Source organism: Acanthopagrus latus, chromosome 17, assembly GCF_904848185.1.
Source record: "Acanthopagrus latus isolate v.2019 chromosome 17, fAcaLat1.1, whole genome shotgun sequence".
NCBI lineage: Eukaryota > Metazoa > Chordata > Actinopteri > Spariformes > Sparidae > Acanthopagrus > Acanthopagrus latus.
This window is the reverse complement of record NC_051055.1, coordinates 30,043,789-30,070,829: the sequence shown is the minus strand read 5'-3', so window position 1 is coordinate 30,070,829 and position 27,041 is coordinate 30,043,789. Positions and strand designations below refer to the sequence as shown.

Below are 27,041 nucleotides of genomic sequence, written 5' to 3'. Positions count from 1 at the left end.
TAGAGCCTAAATAAAAGAACATTAATGAGTTTTCAACGCAGCTCATCAGATTTTTCATTTGTTCTCATAAAACTGTCGACTGCGTCTCATCAGAGGACCATGATTGCGTCTTTTCCATTTGATCTGATAAGATTACGAAGCTTTTAATGTGTGTTCTGACAGCTCATCACTTCATTAACTTCAGCGGTTCAGAGGTCAGAGGTCACAGAAACATTACCTGAGGTGTAATTACACACTGAGCAGCAGCAGCAGTTGGTTTGAATCTACACCTGTGGACTTTAGTCTGACCACAGTTTGAAGTGGCTCTGTGTGAGAACGCCGTTTTTTCTCGAAGGCTTGTTGTTTTAGGTGAAACCTGTAACTCTAACTGACGAGATGAAGCGATGAGGAGCGAGAACAGTTCAGTGGAAATGACAGGATGAGACTTGCAGACGTGTGTGAACAGGTGAAGATGTTCCAGGTTCCTGTGATCAGCCCAGAACATAAGTGACATGAGCTAATGGGTTTCATCCAAAAGACAAGACTGCGCCTGCATGAGTCGACTCCTCCCCTTCAGAGTACAATAGATCGATTCATTATAATTTTTAGGGTCATACTTTTTTATGCAAAGTTGAAACAAAAGAATACGACCTTCTGAAAACTGGCCCCTCTTCAAAAGGAGCGCAAGAGAACTTTTATTAGTAAACTTCATGCAGACTAAAGTCTGAACTCCTCTGAATGGAAACAGAAGGTTGTTTTTTTACTTCACGTTAAAGTTATTAATCTTTTCAACCAGACCGACAATATTTATTATTTTAGCTTCTAGTCACAGCTACAGTAAAGTAAAGTAAACAATAAGACATCTAAAGGATGACGTAGTAATATTTACACCGCTGATGATAAACAGCTCAGCAGGAGAGAGTCGGTGCAGATCCAGACCTTCTGGAGGAATAAACACCTGGAGCCTCATCAGGTTCTGCTCTGATCCGACAGGATGAGAGCTCAGAGATTATTTTATAACTTCTGGGATTAACAGGGTGATTTATCACTTCTGGGTTTTTCTGTTCTGTAAAGTCGACTGCTGACTGGAGCTGGAGGTGAAATGGACTTTACTTCATGAATGTAGCGTTACAGAGAGAGACAGAAAACCAGAACCAGAACCAGAGTCTCTGTTGAGTAAGTATTCAAACACTTGCTATTTTGAAGTTAAGGGACGGTAAAGCAATCCGGCTGTTTGAGGTGAATAAACACAACTAATCTTTGCCAACTTCCTTCCTTAAATCTCTGACTCTCTCCTGGAAGTTCTAGCGAATGAAATGCACTAAATAACAACATTTGACATTTGAAAACATGAGTGAAAAAGAAAGCACATCATTTTCAAATCAGAGTTTAAGGCCTCATATTTCTGTGTTTTTGTCCTGTGTCCCGACACTAATGAATCAAAAAATCATGACAGTTTATTTCACAACAAAAATCCTGAAACATAGACGCTGACGTCCTCATGAGGTGAATAAAACACATTTTAGTATGAAAACAGTTCTTCAAAAAACAAAAATCAGAAGCCTCCAAATGCCAAAGAATTGATTTATAACCAATAATGACACTTTTGGTTGGTGGACGTTGACATCTACCAACCCAGAGCGTCAGTATTTGATAAGTTGAGAATGAGACATCAACTTTCTAACAAATTGGACCTTTCTAAAGGAAAAGTGTGATGTCACTATATTTTTGTAATTGTAGACAGATCCTGCAGGAAAGAAGATGTGTCAGTACTTGGTGTGACTTCTCTAACCTGTCTGTTGCTAACGCTGAGCTAATGCTCCCTAAATCTTTAAGAACCTCTCACAAATGTATGGTTTCACTTTTTAAGAAGGTCGGCAAATTTCCATTGTAGAATTTATCAAGAGAACAGGAGGAAAAAGTGCATTTGTTGGTGACTCAGTAGCAGATTAATCCACATCTCTTGACAGTAACAACAAATGATAGAATATGTGGTTTTTTTTATCCTTTTTTACTGGTGACAGGTGGTGAAGCAGACTTGAAGACCTTCGTTCATGTCTTCTCTGTGACGCCTCTGGTTTCAAGTGCGAATAGTTAAAATTCTCTAAAATCAAAACAACATTCCTTCCAGTTCCTTCACCTCTCAGTTAAAAGCCGTTGCTGTCGATGGAGGATGCAGATACAGGTGTGAGTGACGCGTCTTATCAGAGTTTACAGCAGGAAGAGGAGGAGCAAAGAAAAAGTGGACCTCAGCTTTAACCCAAACACCCAGACCCAGCGGTTATAATACGCTTCTGATATTTTTACATCAGCGATGGGGTGAAGCAGTTTCAACTGAACTGAATGAGGACCAGAACGAAGACACACACATGGGAGGCAGGAGTGGGAGAACAAAACACAAGCTTTGATAAACGCAAAGATGAAATACATAAAAAAAAAAACAACAGGGAAACTAGACAAACCAAACAAACACAAGGACCACAAACAAAGCATCAACTAAATGCTAAAACAAAGTGCAAAGTACAAATCAAACGAGAAACAAGAAGCCAAAATCACAAACATACCAAGTGGATTAACAGGAAACATCTCAGAGATGAAACAAACGAGGGCATGGTTTCAAAATAAATCCGAAATACAACAACGAAACCAACCAAGGATCATGACAAAAGCGTTAGCTGGTAATATGTGTTATATTGGTTATGACCCATATTTGCGTTTCTTGTCAGACGACGACCTCAGGTTGAAGTCAGTCAGTCAAACAGGCACACAGGTGTTGATTTATCACCTGCAGCTGGATCCAGGTAATTAACAGAGAACAAAGAAAAACTCCTCTGACTGACAGAAATAACTGCTGCTGCCAAACAGTGAAGCAATCACACACGTGACACTGTGGTCTTGGTACAACTGACAACACACTCACGTATTTAAAACTAAAGACTTCCTATCATACAGTAATGGACTATGACTGATTATTGATCTGTCAGGTGAGCTGCAGCACCTCAGACCACCTTAAAAAAGTACAGTATCAGAGGGGGCGGGGCTAAAAGTGAGCCTGCATTATTCATGGGGGAGGCAGATCCGGTAGGTGTGACCCAGCAGAAGAAAAACACACATGAACAGCAGCTCGTCTGTCTCCCACCCTCACACACACTCACACACACACACCAGCCTCCTGTCTCCCCCCTCGGGTGTGTGTGAGAGAGGCAGAGTGTGTCCAACTTATCTGTGCTGGACCTTTAATCCCTTTTCCACCCTCAGCTCCACGAGAGAGAGCCTCATTCATCCTCCCCTCTGCTCGTCTCACTGTGGGAAGACAACATGACGGACGCGGCCACCAACATGCGGCTGAAGCTGCCGATCACCTGCTTCATCCTGGAGATCATCCTCATCATCCTCTTCGGCACGTTGGTGCAGTACGACCGCGAGACGGATGCAAAGCAGTGGCATAACCAGAGTCATGAAGACTATGAGAACGACTTCTATTTCCGCTACCCAAGTGAGTGTCAGAGGTTACGCCGAGGGTCAGGGGTCAGGATGCACTGGATCCTGATCTGTAGCCTGTTTAGATGAAACATCAGGGGGGTTTCTCAGTCACACTTCGCTCACAATGCATTTTCTTGTCAGAATGTATTTGATTGCTTCTGTAGATTACTTTCTTGTTTTATTGGAGGAAAAAAGAAGCTGACTACAATCCCCACGATGCCGTTCTGCCTCTACCTTCTTCAGGACATGCAGTGACTGTCAGGATTAGGAATACAGGAACATAATCAAGACAAAAAAATGTAAATACAGTTTGAAAAGTCAGAATTGTTTTGAAATGATTTGGTCGCCATAAACATAACTGGAGATATCCCAAGGTTTCTTGTAAAAAGAGAAAAAGAAAAAATCCAATGATGTCGTGTTTACAAATGTTGAGACGCAGACTTGAACAGTGGTCAGTGGTTTGCCAGCTCTCTGGCCTGTAACTCCACCACTGTCACCTCCACCTCTTGACGTGCACATTTTTGCAACTTGGCTGAAATTTTCTGAAATTGAAACTCATCGAAACAAATAAACACTTTTCCTCAGTATTTAGACGCTTTCTTTGAAACAGAGCGCACTAATTTCAGGCTGATGTGTCTCGTAACTGAATTCTGACAAAAATCTCCAAAGCCGCCGAACTTAAACCTTTTATTTAATGTTTTAACTCTCTTCGATGTTTTAAACTGAGAGCCCAGTCATAGTAAGACAGCAATTAACAGTTTTTAAGATACCGCTTCTAAGAATAAACAAGTTTATTTGAAAAAGCAATGTTTAAAATCCAGAGATAATTAACTTTTTTCATGCCTGAAGCTTGAATTCTTTGCGTGTCATAAAACAGTATTAACTTTTGTCCTTCAGGTTTGGACTCTTGACTTTCTAATGCTGCCTAACGTTTCTCTTTCTATCTTATCTTATATGCTTCCTCAGTGACTTTTACACACCTGTAAGTAATGCGCCAGTATTTGCACGATACATCTTCATTATATTTGTGTCTTTGGTCAAACTGAGTTGTCTAATTAATCTCTTCAGGGACACGTTATGTATTCTGTGTGACGTGATGTGAAGCTGCTGAGTCCTCTGGTTTTCTCCCTAATTGGACGGGTCTCATTCTTTCTGAGGGGACCCGTTTGTAGAGATGTGTTCCACTCCGCTGCTGATCCATGCAGGCAGATCCATTGATCGCTAATTTCCTAATTTAGATGGATTGATGGTGTAGAATAAAAGCTCTCTTCCTTTTCACAGACTGAAGAGAAAACACAGGCTGCTGATTACAGACTGTAAAATGCTCATTACTTTAAAAAAAACCCAAAAAACAACACATTTTCTGAGTCTTTCAGCATTGATTTATCTTTTCAAGTCTACAGTTTAATGTGAATAAGTGGTTGGTTTACAAATTTGTGTTTGAATTCCAGACATCAGAAAAGTATTTAGGGGACAACATCAGTAAACCCTGCTCTTTAAAAAATTATGGTTTATGTACGAAATAGAAAATACCTGCCACAGAAAGTCATTAGCAGTAAGAAAATTAGTTATAAGAAGAATTCACAAATAGCATGAATAAGAAAAAAACAGAGACAACACGAAACATCAGATTTCATAACTGAATAATGGAATTCAAAATTTTAACGTGCAGTTTTCTTTCTCTTTGCATTTCCATTTTCATGCTGGTTTGTCATTTAGTTTCCCTTTAGCCTTTCTGAGACACTTCAGGCCTTGTGCTTGTAATGAGATGTACCGAGCTCTCTGATTGGTGAGAGGGACACGCCTCTAGAGTTATCTCTTGGATAAATTTAATGTATCATGGAAGGCTCGACAGGGAATCTAAAAAGAGAAGCTAACAGAAAATTAATTAAATACTTCATTAGTTTCGTGATGCCTCTCGTCCTCCATATTTTTTTGTTTTCCATTTTGATTTGCAGTTGCTGCAGAAACTTTACAGTCTGCTCCAATCATCGTCCTCACAGTTCCACCTTAACAAATGAACCTTAAGTAACATGACTGAGGGCTGGTGGGCGGGTCTTAACAAGTCAGACACGTTCTCGCTCAGGTGTGTGATTTACGTCCTGGGGCAGAGCAGAGTGATGAGATTGCCATCTTCCCACTTAAAGCTTTTTAAATCTCCACATATGTATCCTTCGTCCTGCAGGCAGCTGACAGTACAGGTAACTCCACCCTCCTCCCGTCAGTCACTGAACTGTTCACCTGAAACTTCAGCGTCCGGCCTGAGGCTGGTCTCACCCAGCACTGGGAAACTGACGCAGCTCACGGCCAATATTTTGTGCCAACTCTCATTGTGTTTATGTGTGATTGTTTTGGATTCGGGCCCTTTCCTGCAAACATGAACTTATTTGTTTGATACCAGGAAATATCAGTGATGTGAACTCTGGATGTGAAGTGTGTTATCTTCAACATGTTAGCTTCAACATCAGATCGATTATCAGGTATGGGTACCATCTCACAGTGAAAATCCAGTTTGTAATTGAATAAGGGTCGTCAAGGTTAACATGAGAAGTCATTTGAAGCCTCTCATGTTGGTATGCAGACTGCTGAAGTGCCCTTGAGCAAATGCACTTGAGGTGATGCTGGTCTGTGCCTGAGCGTGAGCTGAACAAAGCATGCAAAATGTTACAGACTGAACTAAAGCAGCAGCTTCTGTTGTGAGTTCAAACTCCTTCAAAGTGTTTGATTTTGTTCAGTGCTGTTATGGGAAATAGTGAGACATTGTTAAAATCTTCTGTCCCACAAACTGCCTGACTTTCACCTTGGAGAGTTTAACTGTGTGACGGATCAGAAAATGTTCTTTAGCTGTTTTTGGAGGCGAGTTTGATGCTTCTATTGATTGTCTTTACATTACAAAACTGTAAATTGTTGTTTACAGCAACTAAAACTTGGTCAAGGTTAGAGAGGGACGATTGTCACGGTTAAAAGAAACCAATGTCAGTTTGTCAAAGACAGGATTTGACCTGCCGCTGGTCCAATATTTACTTAAACTCTCCATGCCAGCCCTTTACATATGGACCCTGACAGACTGGGACAAGGTCTGCTGTTGGTCAATGTTGGGGCCATCTGTGAGCATCTGTGGCCCCTGGCTTTTGCAGTGAGTCAACCCTTATCAGCAGCAGAGCCTGATGGGGAGATACGTCACTGTGGTTGGCTGTTCTGCTGCCATTTAGTGTGTTTTTTCCCTCATTTTTTTTTCTTTTACCTCCGTCTCCTCACCGGTGCCCTTTGCATCCTTGAATCAAACAAGTTCTCGATCAGTCCAGAGTCGTCCTGTGTCCTTGTTTGAGCGATGAATACAGACTACTGCCACCTGGTGGTATGGAGAGTTATTTCCTCTCACACAGGTGCATAATGTATGAGTTGTCCGCTGTAGTCTCTGTGGTGTGTTCAGGTCCAGTTTTTTGGCACTTGTCGATGCTGGTCCTTATATTCAGTTAGGTGTGTCTATACCCAAAGTCGTGGTGCTACTTCTGCCTTTACTGTTACATGGGAAAACACAATGGATATTGATCTATTGTCTCCACAGGTGTATATTAAAACCAGACAAGGTGTCTGAGGTTAGAGAGTAAAGGTCCATTAGATTTAATGGCTTCAGATAATCTTTAACCTGACACCTTCAAACTGAAGTTCACCGTCATGTTTCAGTGCTGTGTGTACACAAACTTCATCCTCCCTCCTTCATGCATCAGAACAATAAACAGCCAAGTTCACACCTGCAGGTTAGACACAGGACACACACCTGACCGTTGTGTAACCTAAAGCAGGATCAAGCAGCAGCTTGTAAATCCATCATGTGTTGGTGGTCTTACAGTTGACGCGTCGTCTGTTCTATACGGTCTTGAGAGATAAGGATGGTATGTAAACTGAAGATATGCCTCAGGAGTCTGTCTGTTGTGCAACAGATCACCTGAATGGGAACGAGGCAGAAGAGTGATGAGAAAGTTCTCAGAAGTCACAGGTTTGATCCCTACAGCGAAAAATGTACCTGTTTAGGTTTAACTGATTGAGAAGTCGACAGGAAGATCTTCTGGTGTTGAAAATGGCTTTATGAACAATAAATAGCTATAGTTATTCTCTGTGTGCTGCTCAATAACATCAGCTGTATTTGGATTGGATTACTGTCAAATTATCTTTATGACTCACACTAAGATGAGAGGGGCGAGGACGTTAGCAGCCTGGCTACTGTTTAAAGCAAAAAACATCCCTAACAAGCCCAGTTTGACCTAGAAACCTTGATCCTAGTGCTGTGGAAAGACCGAGTAGAACCGGTTGTATTAATGAGTAGGCAAGTTTTGTTTAGTCACTGTTCTAGTAAACAGAACGGCGGTTTTTAAAGCGTCTCAAGTCCCAGTGGTAAGAAGAAACCCTCATCAACAGACAAGACGTTGACAAAACACCAGAGCGCCCGCGAGCCAGTGAATGTCCGTCCGTTCACTCTTGTTTGACCTCTTTGCCTCCTCCATCAGTTCCATCGTCTCTTGTTCTTCTGCAGTGTAGCAATGCTGCAGTTATTCCAGTTGCTCCACTGTTACCTGGGGATGATGACCAGGGAAAACGGAAAATGGGAAAATGTCTCCTCCTGTTTCGATGCACTACTTTTGTGTGTTAAGTGAGACTTAAGGGCCAAACACACAAAAAGCATCACAGTTCGCAGTACACTTATTGTTTTAAATGGCTGAATGTGCACCAGAAGCATTATCAGGTGTGTCAAACTGTCATGATGCCTGTTCCCTGACCTCCACCTCCAAATTCTTAGTTGCAAGAAGTGTATACCTCTGTCCCAAAGTGGTGTCCAGCTGTGCTTTTCAGCTTTATTAGCTAATTTCAACTTTATTAGCTGACTTTTTAAGTGTTTTTAAAACCCACAGCTGTTTTTGAGATTTAGTTTAATTTTTTATTTACTTTTTTCAAAGAGATTCACCTCCTTGATGGTATTAATGAGCTTAGAGTATTTTTTTCTCTGAAAATACATGAAAAAACAATAGCGTCTGTGGATCAGCAGGTTGAGTGACTTGGCGACTGAGGTTCGATCCCCACCGCCTCTTGTCCACCTGTTGAAGTGTCGTTGGACGAGACACTGAACCCCAAATTCCTCCCACATCTACTTGAATTCTTTGCAAAAAACATTTTTAAAGCACATTCTACAGGTAGCGATTCATGATGTGTCTAGACCTTGTAAAATTGTAAATAACGGATCTTCTAAAATTGTCTATAACCTCTGGAGAAAGTATAAATTTAGCTTCAACAGAAGTGAGACGAATTCTACCCAGCAGAACCTCCTGTCACTGCTTTGATTGTATGGTGTCCTCCTGGATGTCTGTTTGTGTATCTGGGCCAAAATGCCAACGGGGACACTGGCAACACCTCCGCCCAGCAATGCCAATGGACCGTCACCATGGCAACAGTAGACACAGCACAGTACAATATTGTGTGTATGTGTGTGTGTGAGTCTGGGACAAATAAAGAGTTAGAAAGCGGCGCTCACAAAGTGTGTGTGAACCGAGACAATGAAGGTCGGAAGGACACAACCGGCTGCGAGTTGAGAGAGTTCATTATCCTGAGAGATCTTCTTCTTTTTACACAGTGGAGAGTCATATTAAAAGTTTTAAAGTATTGAGTTTTCTAAACATGATAATCACTGAAGAAGACCACTTTACTGAATGGCCTGAGTCACAACCGGATCTAAAGTCCCTGTTAACTAAAGCTTATGTAACCGTGCTCGTTCACAGGGTGATTTCCATGACAAAGCCCTCAAGTTGTTGGCAGTGATTGGTTGTTTTTGTTGAGGCTTTTTGAGGAGCAGATGTGACGTTGATCTAAACGACTGGTTGTCCTCGCTGAAGAGCTTTTAGCACGATCATACGAGGCTCTTCACTGACGAGGTATAAACGAAACATTAGGGAAAAAAAAAGACACAGATGGAGGAAGAAAAAGTTTTACACCTGTTGCTAAAAAGGTGATAATTGTGTACAATTATTACTTGACAAATTGTTAAATGTTACTTTTTTATTTGTAACTGAAAGGTTACATGAGATTAGATGTGTAATGACCAGTTGAAATTAACCAAAATGATCAACAAAACATTGAGGGATAACAGTTTTGACCTTGTGACATTGTTGGATGTATCCAACAAAGTTTGCTAACCAGCTAGCACCCATATTTTGTTTAACCTATCAAGAACCCTGACAACTGAAGTAACAGAAGGAACAACATTTTTTATCACTGCAGTTTGATCTCTGTACATTGCTCAGAAAGCACGTAACTTTTCAATTAATAATGTTTTGTATAACAAGTCTGTCTACCTTCTTTGTCTGCTGTAGACCATTCAACCATCTCCTTCCATTTAAGCTCTCCACCACATAAAACAAAAGACGCCACAAAAGATTGTTTTCTCCAAGCTCATAATCTCTGGTGCTCTTTAAAGCCAATCTTCTCTAAATTATGCAGGTTTCCAGGATGTTCACGTGATGATCTTCATCGGTTTCGGCTTCCTCATGACCTTCCTGCAGCGCTATGGCTTCAGCAGCGTGGGCTTCAACTTCTTGATCGCCGCCTTCGCCCTGCAGTGGGCCACGCTCATGCAGGGCTTCTTCCACGGTCTGCATGGAGGCAAGATCCACATCGGAGTGGAGAGGTATGTGCTAAACATACTGTGCATGTACAGCAACAGATAAATCATTTGGCGAACATACAAAATCTAAAAACCTGTTTGTGTGAAGGTCTCAACACTCTCACTTGATTGTTTTGTCCAAGTCCAGACCAAACTACTGCACTAATGACCTTCATCAAACTGTTTTCTTTCAGTATGATCAATGCTGATTTCTGCACCGGCTCCGTGCTCATCTCATTTGGAGCGGTTCTGGGTAAAACCAGCCCGGTCCAGCTGCTGATCATGGCGATGTTCGAGGTCACACTGTTTGCAGTCAACGAGTTCATCCTGCTGTCTATTCTGGGGGTGAGTCACAAAAAACACTCATCTTATCTGAAGATCTCCATTCAACAATACATGAGCCATCTCTGAAAGTCATGAGTAGCAGCACAGCAATGATGACGTTAACTCAACTTTATTAAATCAGGTTGTGGTTAATTTTGTTTCAGACCAGGGATGCTGGAGGCTCCATGACCATCCACACGTTTGGAGCCTATTTCGGACTCATGGTGACCCGAGTCCTGTACCGACCCAACCTGGACAAGAGCAAACACAAGAACTGCTCCGTGTACCACTCTGACCTCTTTGCTATGATCGGTAAACATCTTTCAGTGCTGGAGCATTATTGTTTTCAGAAGAGTAACTTATTTTCAGTTTAAAGGGAATTTATTATTAACCTATGCAAAAGTTAGCATTGTATAAAGTTTGCTAGTTTTTACAGACTGATGACACAATTCTGTTCATTGCCAATAACAACAGTGACGCCTGTATGAGCCCAGATCTCACTGATGGGTGTGGTGTGTGATTGACAGGTAGAGGCAGCGCTGTAATCTCAAACACAGCGATTCTTATTTTAAAATGTAATATATTTAGCTGATGACTAACAGCTTTATATCAAAGATAAATCGTTATCATTGTTTCAACTTCCCATGAAAAGGCTGGAAGTCATTTTTGTTGTCTAAATAATTGCAGAACAGTGACTTTGGATCAGCTCTGTTATCAAATACAAATACAAAAATCTCAGACTGGGATTTGCCTAAATCAAGTCCCAATTTCTTCTGTAAACCTGTGAAAAACAAGTTTTCTACCTGAACAGCAGCATGTTCTCCATCCTGACACGACTGGATTCCCTGTATTCGCCCTTTACTCATCCCAGTAACTGTTGTTCTTCTCAGGTACCATCTACCTGTGGATGTTCTGGCCCAGCTTCAACTCTGCCATCACGGCACACGGAGACGACCAGCACCGCACAGCCATGAACACCTACTACTCCCTGGCAGCCTGCACTCTGTCCACCTACGGCATGTCGGCCCTCACCGCACACGACGGCAAGCTGGACATGGTGAGGACACTGGAGCGACCTTTGAATCAAAAATCAATTCTTCAGAAAGTGATTCACAGCTGCAGATTCAACAGCTGAACAGCGGGTGCTATAAATTTTGTCGCTGGCTCACAAGTGTTCAAGTAAAGACAAGACTCCAAGAGAACGTTTTGCAACTTCTTGAATTCCTGTCAGCACGGAGGATCTCAAACTCACGACAGAGTCACTCAAAAGATAAAAGCTGATGAATGTGTCACCTGGAGACACACACACACACACACACACACACACACACACACACACACACACACACACACACACACACACCTCCCACCAAAAAAATGTGAGTTGTGCTTCAGTCACATGACAGTCAAACACAGTATCGTCGCTGTCAGGCTCAGCTGTCAGCTGTAAATCACGCTGAAATCAAGATGGGACATTCCTGTGCTGATATAGATCAAACTGTAGAGAGAATCAGGGGGGTGGACATAGCACAGAGCCTGTTCATAGTAAAGACATGCTAATCAGCTGATGGAGTCAGCTTGTCACTGATGCATTGTTGTAACTTATCTCCTTCACACTATATGCAGGCGTGACAGCAAATAGACTCATTGTTGCGTCTCATCTGTTCATTTTCTAAACTCACTCCCTCTACAGCTGTGCAGATCCATTCATGTCACATGGTGGTCTCCTGCAGATTTAGAAATGTAAAGTTTTCGAAGTGTTAGAAGAGTTAGACCAGTTAACTGGAGACAAAGCTCTTCCCCCATTTAAGACAACAACTGTGTCCACAAACGGAAATAAGCTGATTTGTGTGTCAGTGATTGAGGTTAGGGTAAGTCTCCGAGAAATTAATGTAAGTCCATAAAGTGTGAGGACATATATTTACTCATTTTATGGAGACAGAAATCTGTGTACACAGTCACGTTGTGGGGACCCTCCGTCCTTATGGGGACAACATGTTTGCACAGTCACGTTGTGGGGACCCTCCGTCCTTATGGGGACAAAATGTCAAGATGCAAGTCTCTATAACATCGTCATTACATTTTAGGGTGAAAACTTGTTTAAGGGTTAGGGTAAGAATATGTTTACGTTAAGTTCAGTGTATCCAAGGGGAAATTTGATTTCAGTTTTACACCTTGGGACTGGGGACATCGAGACTCATCCTCACTTTTGGATTGACCTTTTATATGTGATATTATATGTGTATGAGGGCTGTCATGGCATCAGATGTTTAATCCTAGCAATCAAGTCTTTCTTTAACTCAGTGTATTGTGTGTTTTGTCTTATATCTGACCAATAAATTCCCCTCAAAATACAAAAGAGTAGGGAGGTGAAGAGAGTCTGTACCCACAAGAGTTAATAAAATAACCTGAAACAACATTCAGCATTCATTAAAAATAAGTCTCGCACCTTTCCCTCCTCTTTTAGGTCCACATCCAAAACGCTGCTCTGGCTGGTGGAGTCGCTGTGGGAACCGCGGGCGAAATGATGCTGACTCCTTTCGGCTCCATGATTGTTGGTTTCCTGGCCGGCATCATCTCCGTGCTGGGCTTCAAGTACCTCTCAGTAAGGATGAGCATTTAATATTTTTAAGACTGAGCCAGTGAAGATTTTGTACTTATTAGGAGCTTTCTAATCCATTATAAGTAAAAAAAACAAACAAACAACAAAAACACGTCTGCAAGTGTTTTTAACTGTTCCCGATGTCAAATAGCTGTGAAATGATCAAACAGCACCTGGAGAGCCTGTTTATGTGAACAGATGTGGGATATTTTAGAGAGCAGATGTGATCATATGTTTCATTTCTTCTGTAATCAAACCAAACACAATCTATTACATTGAACCATCTCAGAGAAGACAGTTACGTGGGTATAATGTGGCATTTGATTTCCACTGAGAGTCACCTTTTTATAAATAATATCAGTGTTCATGAAACTGTATAAATTAAGCGGGTAGACAATTCTCTTTTAATCAGAACAAAACCACATGATCTGTTCCTTCTTTCAGCCAATCTTGGAGGAAAAACTGAAGATCCAAGACACCTGCGGGGTTCACAACCTGCACGGCATGCCTGGCGTCCTGGGTGCTATTGTTGGAGCGGTGACTGCTGCCTTGGCATCCGCGGATGTTTATGGAGGAGGGTAAGCACTTTAATACATGCTACTGTGGCCACAAACACCTGATGCGTGCATAATTACCCCAGAGACGAGGTTAGAAGAACTCAAACCCAGACAGAAAAAAATCCATGAAGGTTGTCTGTAAGCAAGGCACTAGTTTATCACACCAAAATGTGGATTTGTGTATTAATATGACTGCAAGAGAAGCAGTTATAATCAGTAAAACATGAAGATACATGTAAAGTGAATTCAACAAGCTGTAACTTGACTGTTTTTCAGCTGACAGACCGTAAACATCAGCACTGGTTTGTCCTGAATTTCGACATTTCTCATCTGTGTGAGGGTTGGACTGCAGGAGTGTGTTGTGCTTACAGATAACAGCACTGACAGATATCAGCTTTCCTCACAGTCCTCATTAAGTGCAAAGTCAGCTTGCAAAGACAATGTTAACAGGACGAATCCTGAATCATGTGTTTTTTGTTTTGTGTGTTTCAGTTTGGAAGACGTCTTCCCCGATGTGGCGAGCGGAGATGTTACGGCTACTAAACAGGGCGGTATTCAGGCCGCTTCCCTCGCCGTCACCCTCGGCATCGCCCTGCTGGGAGGCCTTATTGTCGGTATGTGTCACGTCCTCCTCAGTTGTTCTGATAAAGCACTCGCTGCACTCTCAAACTGGACCAGTCGGTTCAGCAACGAAGAAGATGTATTGATGAAAAATGGGGCTTAAACTAGTGTGAAGTTTGAGAAATCTTTGGGACATTAGAAGTAAGAAATGTTACACAAGAGGGCGTGTTTATGCAGCTTTACTACCAAAATACAATCTACAATCACAGTGTTTTTGAGCAAAAAAAAAAACAACAACTTTAGCATTATGTCACTTTTAATAGAAATGGGGTCTGACTAATAACTGGAAAACAATCGATCATGTCTATTGATACCTAAATGTTATAAAATGCACTTCCTACAGTACCAGAGCAATTAAGCTGATCCTTAATAACGACCTAGCAACACAGACTTGATCCAGCCTCTGTTGAGTTAGTCAGCCTATATTGAGTTGGTTTGATAAAATTTAAATTGATGAATCACTGACATAAATACATGTTTTCTACATTACCCTTAAAATACAAGGGGTCTGACGTAAAACTGGGAAACAATCAGTCACGTCAGAAAACTCGTCAGTGTGGAAACCGTATTTATCGAGTTGGGCAACAACAACTGAGCAACACAAATGTATCTAGAAGTGTAAAATGAGACTCTCTCTTTGTTGTCTTCACAAGCCTGTGGATGATTTGTTGTAGCTGCTTGACTCTGCTGGATTCTTTGTGAAGTACTCGGGTCAGAATTTCTGCGACAGTCAGTCAGTCCAGTTCATCTCAGTGCCTCGTCTCTCCGCTCTGCTAACAGAAAGCTAGCAGAGCTCCACAGAGCAGAAAGTTGATTTAATCACAAAAATAAGAAAAGTTAATTTATTCTTGTTTGTTTGAACAGCATTGCAATAGCTGTATTTCACTGCGTAGCCGATAACGACACCACATTTAGATAAAGTCCCTGACATGATGTCCACAAGACTCAAAAACTTTCCTTTTCAAAACAAGTATAATTAACTAGGACGTCCAGACAAATTACTGCTCCCTGAGACGACTCATTAAAAGTGGATAAAAAGTAAGATTTTTTCCTGCCCTTCATCATATAATGAGCATGCAGGTGCTGGGTGGGTTAATTATAAACACCAGTGACTGACTCAATAATTAACGTTCTCAGCTGCTTGGAAACTCAACAAACTGTGTTGTTGAAAGTTACAGAAGCACATTTTTGTGTGGTTAGGTGTGTAATTATCATTTCTTGTACCAGAGTGATCTTAAAACCCAGTTTGGTTTCTGAACTGTTGACTCAGTTTCTCTAGTCAAGCTTCAGCACTAGAAGATTTTCAGAGATTGCAGATGTAACTCGAGGTGAAGAAACACCTGCAGCACAGAGAATGAACAGCAATGATTTATGTTTTCTGTATATACATATTTTTCCCTATGATTAATGTCTCTGATGATTCTGAATGCATACATCAGTAACAAGGTGTCTTCTCTTGCGGCAGGATTCATTTTGAAGCTGCCCATCTTCGGCGCTCCTCCCGACACCATCTGCTTTGAGGACAGCATCTACTGGGAGGTGAGTTGTGAAATAATTCTTTTTTTCAGTCCGACGGTAAAATGTTAAGTATGCACATTAGAACAATTCCTATTTATTTTTGAATACCACAGAAACTTGAATTTATCCCTACGAATAAAACCGAACATACATATTTCTTTCTGAAAATGCACTATTTCACAGGTCTATGTTTTTCTAATATTTGAATTAAATGGAAGGTAGGAACAGTTTTCAATCGATTCCAATTAAATGTAACACAACTGAGAAAGTCTTTTTGTCTCAGCAGTTCGGAGGATTGTGCCAAAATGCAGACAAATGTAGAAAACAACATATAGAAACTTTCTAATCATAAATCAAAGAGGAATTAATATTTATTTGGGTTCAATCGGAGCAAGGAAACCCACATCTACCTTCTGAGGAGTAATTAAATTACATAGTTTTCCAGGAAACTTCTCAGAAAAATGAACATTATGGCCCCCCAAAATAAATCTATCACTAAGACATTTTCTATACATGACCACAAGATGGCGACGTCTCACCTGTAGTCACATAATCAGCAGCTGTGACGCTGCTGCGGTCTGACCACCAGGTGGAGCAAATGCACCATCACACCCAGTTATCAATCAGGTGGATTAAAACAAAATGATGTCACACCTTTTAACTTTGGGCTGACGTCATTCATATTTCTCCCACAATGCACTGTGGCTCATCACCCTTTTGTTTCATGTGTATGTGAGAGCAGGTTTATAAATGCAAATGTTATTAAGTACTTGTAGTAGAATTACTCACAGATTTGTGCCTCTTCTTGTGGTTTATTTTATCATTTTACAAACAAAAAATATGTTTTGTATATTTTATTAGATTAAAAACATTTAACAAATTGTTCTTTAAGTTGTAATTCACAAATGCAGTGTGAGCGTCATTTTAGACATTAAAGATGCAAAATGTTTTATAGTTTCATAACCCCTTGAAGTATTTTTTTGAAACTGATATTTGATTATCTCTCCTCTTTGCGCACAAATGACATCCAATAATAACTAATTTGCTGCTGTTTTTCAGTCATAACTCCATACAGCCATTTTAATCTGCATCTATTTTTCTTTCTATCTTTTCAAAATAAATCTGAGGTGGAATGAAAAGACAAATGCACACATCACGCCGAGCCTGCTGCAGGACGGTGACATTTAACAGACACATTAATGATATAAAAACCAGGACGCAGCTCCTTAATGTGCACCTCAAAAAGCAACAATTAGACTGTGTTTAGTCAGCAGAACGGAGGGTGTTTGAAACCAGACGAGGTCAGAAAAGTCTAGAAACTCAATCATCTCGTTCTCTTTTCTTTCTTTCCCTGTCCGTGTGCGTCAGGTGCCTGGAGAGGAGGAACACCACGACGGCCAGCTGACCGCAGTGAGGACGGAGGAGTCGGAGAAGCTCAACAGTTAGACACCGAGACAGAACACACACACACACACACACACACACACACACACACACACACTGAGGTTTTAACGTCCTAGCACTTGAGTATTACACCCTTTTAGGTCTTAAGAAAATAAAAATGTACGTGCATCGTGCTCATGTCAGCTGCCAAATGTTTGTGAATGAATAAACACATAAATACATAAAATGATAAATAAATGAATAAAAAAAATTTTATTCTGCACAAATTAAAATAAAATCCGCCCCCTCCCTTTTTTTCACATGTTATTGACGACTGTGCCCACTAGAGGTCGATCTCGAGCTGTGTCGCTCTGTGCTAGAGGCCCGTGAGAACACTGCATTGGGAAATGATGTGTCTATTTGATGAAAGATGCTGTCTAATTGTCCCCTAAAACCGAGCCAAGACACGGCTACAGAATTTAATTTCAGCAGCCGCCACCGAACCAAAGACGAACACGACTCCTTTCAGAGCCAGAAACCTCCATCCAACACCAAGAGGCCTCAGTGAGTCCTGGGAAATATATTGAAATGAAAAAAAAAGATCACATTTTCACAAGCAACACTTTTTTTTTTTTTTTTTTTTCGTTTTTACCGTTTTCTTTATTTGAATAAAGGATTTTCATGCAAAACAATGCAGAGACGTAAGGATTTTTATACGTGTGTGTTATCTCCTGATACTTTAGCTTTGGGATTTTACGTGATTTTTATTTTTCATATCAAAATGATTAGTTAGAATAGAGATATCACTGTTATGTACCTTTTTTTTTATATATTAACTGTATATTTCAGATCAGGCTTAAATCCATTTGGTAAAACGATGACAGCTGCATTCAGTGTTGGAAGCAATTCGATGTGAACTGGAAGTATTTTAAATACTATTGGATTAGTTTTTTTGGCAAATAAATTGTTCAAGTGTGTGTGTGTGTGTGTGTCTCATTTAACATGTTTTATTGAACTTTATTTATTGTGTTAGAAGGAAACATCAACATAGAAGCAAAGAAATGACATTTTCAAGAAATAATTAATCGACTTTTTGTTGTTTCTTTCTATTTTTTCTTTCTTAATGATTTAATTATTTTATAAAATATGTGAGAGGCATTCAGGTGTGCTTGTTATGATGAAGGACAGTCATCATTAGTCCTTATTTTTAATGACTGTGTAGCAACCACAGCAGAAAGGGTTCAGTCCAGATGGGGTTTGTCTCTCTATCAGTGTAATTTATACACTTTTACTTTTGAGGATCAAACGGCAGAAGAAAGAAGAGCGTCCTTCTTAGATATGGTCTCCTCAGGGCCCGAGTACAAGGGGTGATTACTGCCACTGAGGAAGAGGAGGAGGAGGAAGAGGATTAAGCATCATCAACATGACCAAATTGATGGACTGAATTTCTGCAGACTGAGGATTGGCATAACGTTACATTTCTTTACATTACAACTTTACGTTTCTACAAAATCACTTAGTGAGGGATGGAAAACATCATACTTTCTGTTCTGTTGCCACAAAAATGACTTAAAAACATCCCAACTTCAAAACTCTGTCTAGGAGACCAGTTTTCTGTCACTCCACCACCATCCCCCGAAATGATATGATGCAAATGATCCAAACAAATTTGAATGAATCTTTGCAGAAATGAAAAATGCCAATATTTTAATGGATCCAGAAGAAAAAACAAAACAAAAAAACACCTCCAGTTGATCACTTCATCTTACCTTACCTGGTGGGAGGAGCCATCCTTCTCTCTCTGTTGTTCCACTGCTTGATCTCCACACTTTACTGAGATGCCGATAAACAATTTCATATCCTTAGTTCATGTATGTTGTGTAGATTTACGTAAATACAAGTTCACCTGTGTGCATTTGCCACGGAAAGCAGGCTGAAATATTTTATTCCCTCACACACCTCTGATCATCAAAGCTGACAGGTAACAAATCACCAGTTGCAGATCAGAGAGAAGTGCAGCCTGTGGTCCGGACAGGGAGCCTGGAGCATCATGGTTCTGTTGGTGTTGAGCACAGGAGCTTTGGACCTGGATATATTAAGTAGATATCTCTGCAGCACAGTACATGAGAACTCACAGTTGGTCATCTAGTGGATCAGCAGGTCTGTTACGTCCTCCCGCCCTCTTTTTCTGGTGTTCCCTCCTCTCTCAGGTGCTCCTGATCAGGTGATTAGGTCCTGCCCATATTTAAGGGCGGTTGGAGGAGAAGGGTTAGTATTTCTGTCTTTGAGGTCTGGTGGTGCTGTTTTTGTGTTAGCATGCTGTTTTCAGAAATTCTGGCCCAAACTTCCCCCATTATTTTCTTCATTTTTACAGATTTTTAATGTTATTATCTCTCTCTCTTTTTTTTTTGTTCTTGGCAAAGATTACATGATTCTGATGTGAGACTGGGCTGAACGGACCAGAACCAAGCACCGTGTGGCACCGTACTGGACCAGGTGCAGCACAGTGCATTCTGATTGTTGCAGGTTTTCTACCATCTCTGTTTTCTCCACTCACGTTACACCAGTTTAAAAAATATCTCCGTCTGTCAGTTTGATTTTTGCAAGATAAATTATTATTATTATTATTATTATTATTATTATTATTATTATTATTATTATTATTATTTTATCATCATCTTAAACATCATTATTACATCTTTACAAGTGCAATAGGAATTTAAATCTGGCATTCTCCATACAAGTATTGTTAATAAAAGGCCAGCACATTTGTTTTTCCTCGTGTAGTTTCCACAGATGATTCATTTTAATCTGTTTTCCATTAATTTATTTACGTTTTAACTCTGGTGGCTATTAGCATACTTAATGACGTCCTTCCTCTCCACGGCATTGATCGCCCCTCATGCTGAGGGCCCCTTGCAGGCTGCAGGGGCCTCCTCTGACCCCCCCTCCACCCGGTTTGGTGATGGTACCTCGGCGTGAACAGGCTCCGCAGCCTTTTCCCAGGAACCAGAAGACAGGTGGACAGCTGTTTAGTGAATAGGCGCTCGTACTGAAGAGCTTAATTGAGCTTCATAGGGCTAATTAAAATGCAAAAAATAATCATGATTATGGTAATTATTCTTTTGTCTAATACGTCTTCCGGAGATGTGCCTGTTTGTCACCATACCTGCAATATGTCGGTGGATAAAAATAGAAAGTCTTTTCTGTGGTCCGAGCCACAGCTATCATTATATTAGAAGGAATTTTTAATTGTTTTGATTTTTCATTGTTTAGGATATGAAGTGAGGGGAGTATAATAACTGCATAATAACATGTAATTAAAAGCTGCAGAGCTAATTGTCTCTGAGTTTGACCTAAATTATCACTCAGTGTGGAGCTTTTACTATAAGTTAACTGTACTTAAAGCAACAATATGTAACTATTACCTTAATCATTATCATGGTACAGTGACATGTAATGTGCGTGTGTGTGTTGTCTTTGTCTCATGCATGCCCTACAGCTCTGTTAATTACAGAGTTTCCTGAAAGCATCATGTAACTGCTGTAGCTGCCCGTTAGCTCTGTTAGCTGACTCTGCTAGCTCTGTGTTTACAGCGCTATCACAGCAGCTTTGGACAGCCAGGAGGAGGAGGCGGTTCTCCGGACCAGGTCTCAGACCAGATTTTTGTCGCTGCTGCTCGCTTTTATGTCTTTTCATGTCTCATTTCCACAGCCAGGTGTTGTCGTCTCCGGTTCAGGTGACGTTCGCCTGCCGTGCTGCTGCTGCTGTGTGCAGCGCCTGTGCAAACTTCGACTGCCGCACAGCAAGTTTTCAAGACATACAGCTGTTACGACGTGCTGAGTTCTGTTTGTGTTTCTGACAAACGGTTACAGAAACCTGCAATTTTATTATTTTGTGACAGCTGTGTCGCACTCTGAAAACCTTGGGGCCGCCAAAGCACACAAAATACATATTACACAGTGTCTTTGTTGTTCTGACTTTGTCACAGCATGTGGAGGTTATGCATGATGTTTTGTGTCTCATCCGCAGCTCATCAAATACTGACGCTTTGAGATTGTAGGTCACATCAGCTGCCATCCCAGAGCGTCAGACTTTGATGAGTTGTGAATTATTACAAGGCCATAAAACAGCTAAAGTAATTTAGTAGTTCTTTTTGTACACTTTTATACAGTTATCGTTACACCCTCTCTCCACCTCCACACACTTGTGTTATCAGATAAAACACACAATAAAGAAATTCAGAGAAGGATTTGTCTGGGCATTTTTTTTCCTGACACTTACTTTTATAAAAGAAGCCTGAAAATTACTGTCATTTGTAGAAAATCCTGGCTGTGACCCTGCTTGATTACACTGTTATTATACATGATTTCCTTCCTTTTCTTCAATGGAATATGAAATGTAAATCCAAGAGGCCATATTACACTCTTGACCTCATCACCTAACGTCTCTACATGTGGCCCTTGAGCAACAACACGGCATGGGAATGGTGCTGATCGGCGCCTCGGGCTACACGGGGTTGTTCTCAGCAGCTGTAGCCGCCTGTGGCTCAGCCTCCAGCTTGTATGTGATTGTTGTCCGTAACACTGCTCTGGAGGTGGACATAATGGGTTAATAGGCTCCCTCAGGACCTCCCGGGCCCCCGTGGGACCTCTCAGCCGGCTCACTGCAAAGTGGAGGCCATAATGGGTCGCAGCTAAAACCACCGTGGGGATCTGATACGCTGACAGGACGTCAGAGTCTGATAAGATTGATATTGTGTAAAAAATTCATCTTTTTATTGCTACATGTGGCGATTATTGTGATCCGCGTGGACTAAAGTGATGATTAGCCTTAAGTCTGACCACTAAAGTATCGTTGAATCATCACCATAAAGCCATGAAATAGATGTTTATATCTAAATATAGTGGAGTAAACTGTAAAAATCCCCAATAGTTGAGAGTCTTACAAAACCTACATAAATAAGAACTAAACTTTGAGAAAAATATCCTTCGTGACTTTACATCTTTGCATCCATAAAATAATCTTTTGATTGTGTAATTATACCGTATGCTCCTGTTTTTGCGCCCAGTATGTAAATATCAACACTTTGGCTTCTCATCTGGAAGCACACAACTCCTCAGAGTTAATTTAACACTCGTTATAGTTTCCAACAATCATCCCAACTCTCCAATCAACTCTGAATCATCATCACTGACATAATATAAATCTGGAGCTGCTGCTGCTGCTGATGTCTGTTCAGGTAGCAGATCTGCACAGGAAACAGAATACGAGAACTTAAAGCTGCATTTTGAGCTCTGATTTTCAGATTTGATCCCAGAATGTGGTCACAATCGCACCGGAGCAGCGACCCTGCTGAGACGTCGAGACTCGATGCCACCCGAGCAGGGCGATGATGATGGGGTGGGGGGTGTCGGATTCGGGGGGACGCTGACTAAATGCAGGAAGTTGTTCAGCTGGAGAGGGTTTCAGCCACTTGACTGAGGGGAAATTGCCTTCAGTGTTGCATGAGTACTTGGGAGTGCTTCACTTGAATTTCCTCCCTGGTAAAAAATGGCATGCCGTGTGAATGGCAAATCAACAAAAGTAGCGGCAGTGTTCATGTTCGGGCCTCTTTCACTGCTACAAATCCTTCGTGTGAAAGCAGAGTGTGACCCGACGGGCCTGGACCTCCCCTCATGAGCAGCATGGGAGAATACGGATTATTATGATGTGATGCTTATTACAAACCTTTAATCTCCTCAGAACGTGCTGTCCAAAATCATAAACAGAGGTGTGTAGAAAATGATCACTTTTAGGAGGTTTTGAGCAAATCATATTTACATAATTTGTTGTCAGGGACTGTATGAAAATGAATAGGAGAGGAGAAGGTGTAAACAAGCGGGGGAAGGTTTTGTTAAAGAGAGACACCAGGGAAGGTCCTTTAAAATGTCTCGCAGCCCAGATTTATATTTTATTTCCACCTTCCTTTGAGCTGCAAAGAGCTGAGAAATTATTGTTCCGTCTACACATTTACACACTTTAAATGTTTAAGATTGATTTGAGTCAACACATTTGTATTTTGAGGAAGGAGGATGCAAGTCCAAGGAAAGGTCAATTAAACTTTAACAGAACATTTAGTAAAATCCTGAAGCAGGAACATTTTTTTGTTACTGAATTAGGTGCAGAAATATTGAAAGTTGCTTGTTTTTTTTCATCTGTGTTTTGTGGCTGAAAAATGCCACACCTGAATTAACTTCTCCTGATTGGCACACCTGATATAAGAGGGCTGATTAACTCCCTCTGTGTTTCTTTGTTTCCTGAGCTCCTGACCAGCAGGGTTTTAGTTTGGTTGTGTTTGATTTAGTTACTCATGTGGCTCATCTTGATTTTATCAAATATTCTTTGAAATGTTTTTAGTTTTTGCCTTCTTGTTTTGTAGTCCACAAAACATTTTGTTTAGCATAATCCAAGTCTCCAGAAGTCTTGAGATCACAAATTAATTTTGAAAGACCTTATTTATAATCTTTTCTAAGCTGAAATCTTCACTGCAGCTGCTGAGCTAAAAGTGTTAGCATGTACCCCTTCTGAAGTGGCTGTACGAGCTCAACCGCTGGTTTAGGGTTTAGATATCATGTTTTCATTTTCAATTATGGATCTCAGGGTTTCTGGATTTTACACTGGACGAGAGAACTGAAGTTAATTTTTCCTTATTTAAAGTTTCGAGGCAAAAACACAGCCAACATCTCATCGTGCATCCAAAGACACGTCAAGTCTCGTTCCTCCACTTTCTTCATTAAGCAGCTTTCCTCAGAATCCCTCTGTGGTTCTCTGTTGCTTTAATTCCTTCTGGTCATTATATCAGTGATGTGCCACTTTCTCTCTTTATCCTCACTCACACTGCATCCTGGGCCTTTAACTCTGCTTTTGATGACTAAGCAAACCCAAATTTAAGACCCCTTACATAGAAAAACAACAACAACAAGAAAAGCTTTGCAATTAGGAAGATCTGAGGAATTTTTTTTTTTTTTTTTTTTTTTTATCCGCTGGCTGAATGTCCATTGTGACAGCAGAGGATCACAGTTAGGGCCGAATGGGGCAGCCTCTAATCCCAGAGTTCCTGCGAGGTCCCCTGGCTTAGCACCCCGCGCACTAACAAGGCCTCCCACTGGACCCATTACAAGAGGGAAAACCAACAAAGGCAGTTATTACACACTCCTTATGAAAGCCACCAGGGGTGAGGGGGGGCACGCTGGTCACCACCGGAACAAAAGAGCACTGACCGACCCCCCTCTTCACAACCACCACCACCACCACCGCCACCGCTTGTCCCCTCACACCCTCACCTCCACCCAGAATAACCCCCGCCTCAGACCCAGCCACACGCATGCCTCCGTGGTGCGTGACTCAAGGGGGTCGGTGGAGGTCGGGGGGCTTCATGGCCTGTTAATTGAGTGAGTCCATTGAAGGAGCATGTGGCGCAGCGGGGCCTCACCGGGGGCCGAGGCTGAGCTGCGAGCAGCCAGGAAGTCACGCAAGGCTCGCCGGGAGGACGCAGGAAGAGCTCAGAGAGACGCTTTGAAGACGTTTCCTTCACTTATACAGAGACGAGTTTACAGTCGCTGCTGCTCAGGTTCCAACATAGACACAAAAAACCTGAACACATCACAGTGTCAGGCCTCTTCTCAGAGTCAGTCGGCCTCTGCAGTAATCTAGCTGAACACCAAGCTAAAGACAGCTCATTTATTGATCTAACAAAGTGTAAAATGTGCATCTGCAATATTCTTCTCCGTGTGTTTAATCTATATATTCACTGTTCACTGGATGCAGACTGTGTCGTCCCAAATTATCCAGCGAGATGTGAAGAATCTGATTATTTTTTGGACGTTCTGATTTTATTCTGCTGTAGGCACATCATATCTTTAACATTTTTTTTTCTTTGCTGATGCTGTTAATTAGCCTAAGAGACTGTATGAAAATCATTAGGAGAGGAGGGTTGTGGATTTGTTTTATTTTGCTTCAGGGAGAGGCCGGAGAGGTTCTTAAATTTCTTTCACCCCAAACATATATTTCTGTTTTTCCCTCGAGCTGCAAAATGTTTTGTTACATTTACACATTTATGCACTTTAATAATGTGCTTCTTTGGCTCTGAATGTAATCCGCAAAGTAACCAGTAAGTAAGTTATCACGTAAATGTAGTCAAGTAGAAAATATAATATTTGCATCTACAAAATGTAGTGAAATATAAAGAGGCAAAAAAAAAATGGAAACATTCAAGTAAAGCACAACATCCTCACGTATGTTTAGTGCTTGAGTAACTGTAACTCACATCACTGGTTACTAACATTAATTATCATCATCTTTTTTCAAATTAGGCGTTAAAAATCATCAATATTTAGTGCTGAAACAGTTGAAATGTTCACTGAGCTTCTGAATATAGTGTAAACATTAAATATACATCAGCTTTCTGCTGCTACATATGTTGGCCTTCACAACCCTCCACACATTGATTTGTAATATGACTTTGTTGTGTGTGTTTTTCATTAAGTTACTTAAATTTTATGGCCTAAATTGTTTGTGTTTTTTTTCAGAAACTCCAAGTGAAATGTCAAGTTCCTGAAGTAATAAGTCAGCAAGATAACTCTGCTTCTGTCTGAGTATGAAAGGAAAGCAAAGTGTTTTGCTGCAAACACGAAGAGCGAGTTAAATACTTTGATTTTTCAACAGTCGGTTGAAGACACGTGACCAGAAACAGGAAGCAGTTTGACTTTTTACTTAGTGGCTAAATTGTGTAATTACATCATCAGGTGACACAAACAGAACAAAAGGCTAAACAGATGTTCTTTGTGTTGAGAGTCACAACAAAATGACTTCATCCACCATCAGAGTTTGATTCATCCAGTCCGATAACTTCTGAGAAGTCTAGTGGAGCCACGTGATGAATAACTGAACTAAATTGAAATTCTTAGTTGGGGGCTGAACCAGAAGTTCCCCGGAGCAAGTCGAACTTTTCAGGCTTCATGCATCACTGAGAGACGTTTTCTGATTGGTTCAGAGGTTCCGGTTCTGTGGATGAGGAGTAAACTTCGACCAGGAACCTTTCGGCACAGTGGGAGAGCCTTTCCTTCAGAAGTTAATCTCAGCCTCAGAAAGCTGTATTATCTGCATAAAGCTAAACATATTAGCCAGCTTGTTCATACTTTGAGCGTTTTGTTAAAAATATTGAGATGAGCACAAAGAAGACACCACCTAACCGTGAAGAGTCTGATCCAGGAGCCCCTGCAGGAGTCGGATCCACAACACACACCGTTGTTCAACTCAAGTAATTAAACTTGAATCGTCCCTCGGCTCCATTTCACTAAACCATGAAGAAATAACAAAGATTAATCAGAGTTGGTGAGCGCCGCCGCAGAAAGAATCAACTGGATTCAAACTGTCAAGATTGTGAAACTACGAGAAGTCAACCGCTCTGAAATCAGACCGAGGATGTTTGGACGAGATCTAAAACGAGCATTTTTCTGAATCTAGATCTCGACTTTGCACATGGCTTAGAATTATGAATTCAGTCGACTGTTCAGAGCGTCGTCTTCAGTCGTTAAGCCGTCGCTATCTGAGTTTGAAAAAAGGTTCCCCGAGGAAATCGAATGGGGGGGGCAACCCAATCCTCCTCTCTTACTCCCCTCGCACTGCACATTACCTCATTCTCATCAGCCAGAAAGACAGAAAAGAAGGCTACTGATAAAAAGACCGAGGAGGAAAAAAAAATAAAAAGCCAGAATCCGATACAATCGAAAGAGAAAGAGAAGGCGAGAGGAAAAAAAGATGGGGGGGGTGAGCTAGGCGGGCATGCGTTAATTAACGAGCGACTAATCTCAACCAAATTAATAACCGGGTCATGGATGTGAGGAAGAGAGGGATGAAAAGAAGGGGAGAGGAAAGAGGG

At 41.1% G+C, this 27,041-nt stretch overlaps 1 protein-coding gene and 1 long non-coding RNA gene across 3 annotated transcripts; one reads left to right on the top strand and one right to left on the bottom strand.

The window, feature by feature from the left end:
* The first annotated feature begins 3,106 nt into the window (after positions 1 to 3,106).
* Positions 3,107 to 18,096, top strand: rhbg (Rh family B glycoprotein). Of its 2 annotated transcripts, none has more exons than XM_037075910.1 (10): positions 3,107 to 3,475; positions 9,952 to 10,138; positions 10,309 to 10,459; positions 10,603 to 10,750; positions 11,329 to 11,495; positions 12,906 to 13,043; positions 13,485 to 13,618; positions 14,090 to 14,211; positions 15,684 to 15,757; positions 17,105 to 18,096. In XM_037075910.1, the coding sequence occupies exons 1-10, from the start codon at positions 3,298 to 3,300 to the stop codon at positions 17,180 to 17,182; spliced, it is 1,377 nt and encodes a 458-aa protein (XP_036931805.1). In that variant the 5' UTR covers positions 3,107 to 3,297; the 3' UTR covers positions 17,183 to 18,096. The 2 variants fall into 2 exon arrangements, with proteins under 2 accessions (XP_036931805.1, XP_036931806.1); XM_037075911.1 differs by lacking the exon at positions 3,107 to 3,475 and adding an exon at positions 5,537 to 5,663.
* A 72-nt stretch (positions 18,097 to 18,168) lies between these two features.
* Positions 18,169 to 19,254, bottom strand: LOC119006808. Its single transcript, XR_005070897.1, has 3 exons — positions 19,079 to 19,254; positions 18,894 to 18,952; positions 18,169 to 18,499 (listed from the first exon to the last, which is right to left on the bottom strand). It is a non-coding gene; the product is annotated as an uncharacterized LOC119006808 (long non-coding RNA).
* Between the last annotated feature and the right edge of the window lie 7,787 nt (positions 19,255 to 27,041).

What these genes read in the sequence shown, in the direction of transcription:
- rhbg (XM_037075910.1), top strand. Translation starts at nt 3,298, where the DNA reads ATGACGGACGCGGCCACCAACATGCGGCTGAAGCTGCCGATCACCTGC. An exon ending in CTTCTATTTCCGCTACCCAA is followed by an intron (nt 3,476 to 9,951) that starts GTGAGTGTCAGA and finishes TAAATTATGCAG; the next exon opens with GTTTCCAGGATGTTCACGTG. An exon ending in ATCCACATCGGAGTGGAGAG is followed by an intron (nt 10,139 to 10,308) that starts GTATGTGCTAAA and finishes GTTTTCTTTCAG; the next exon opens with TATGATCAATGCTGATTTCT.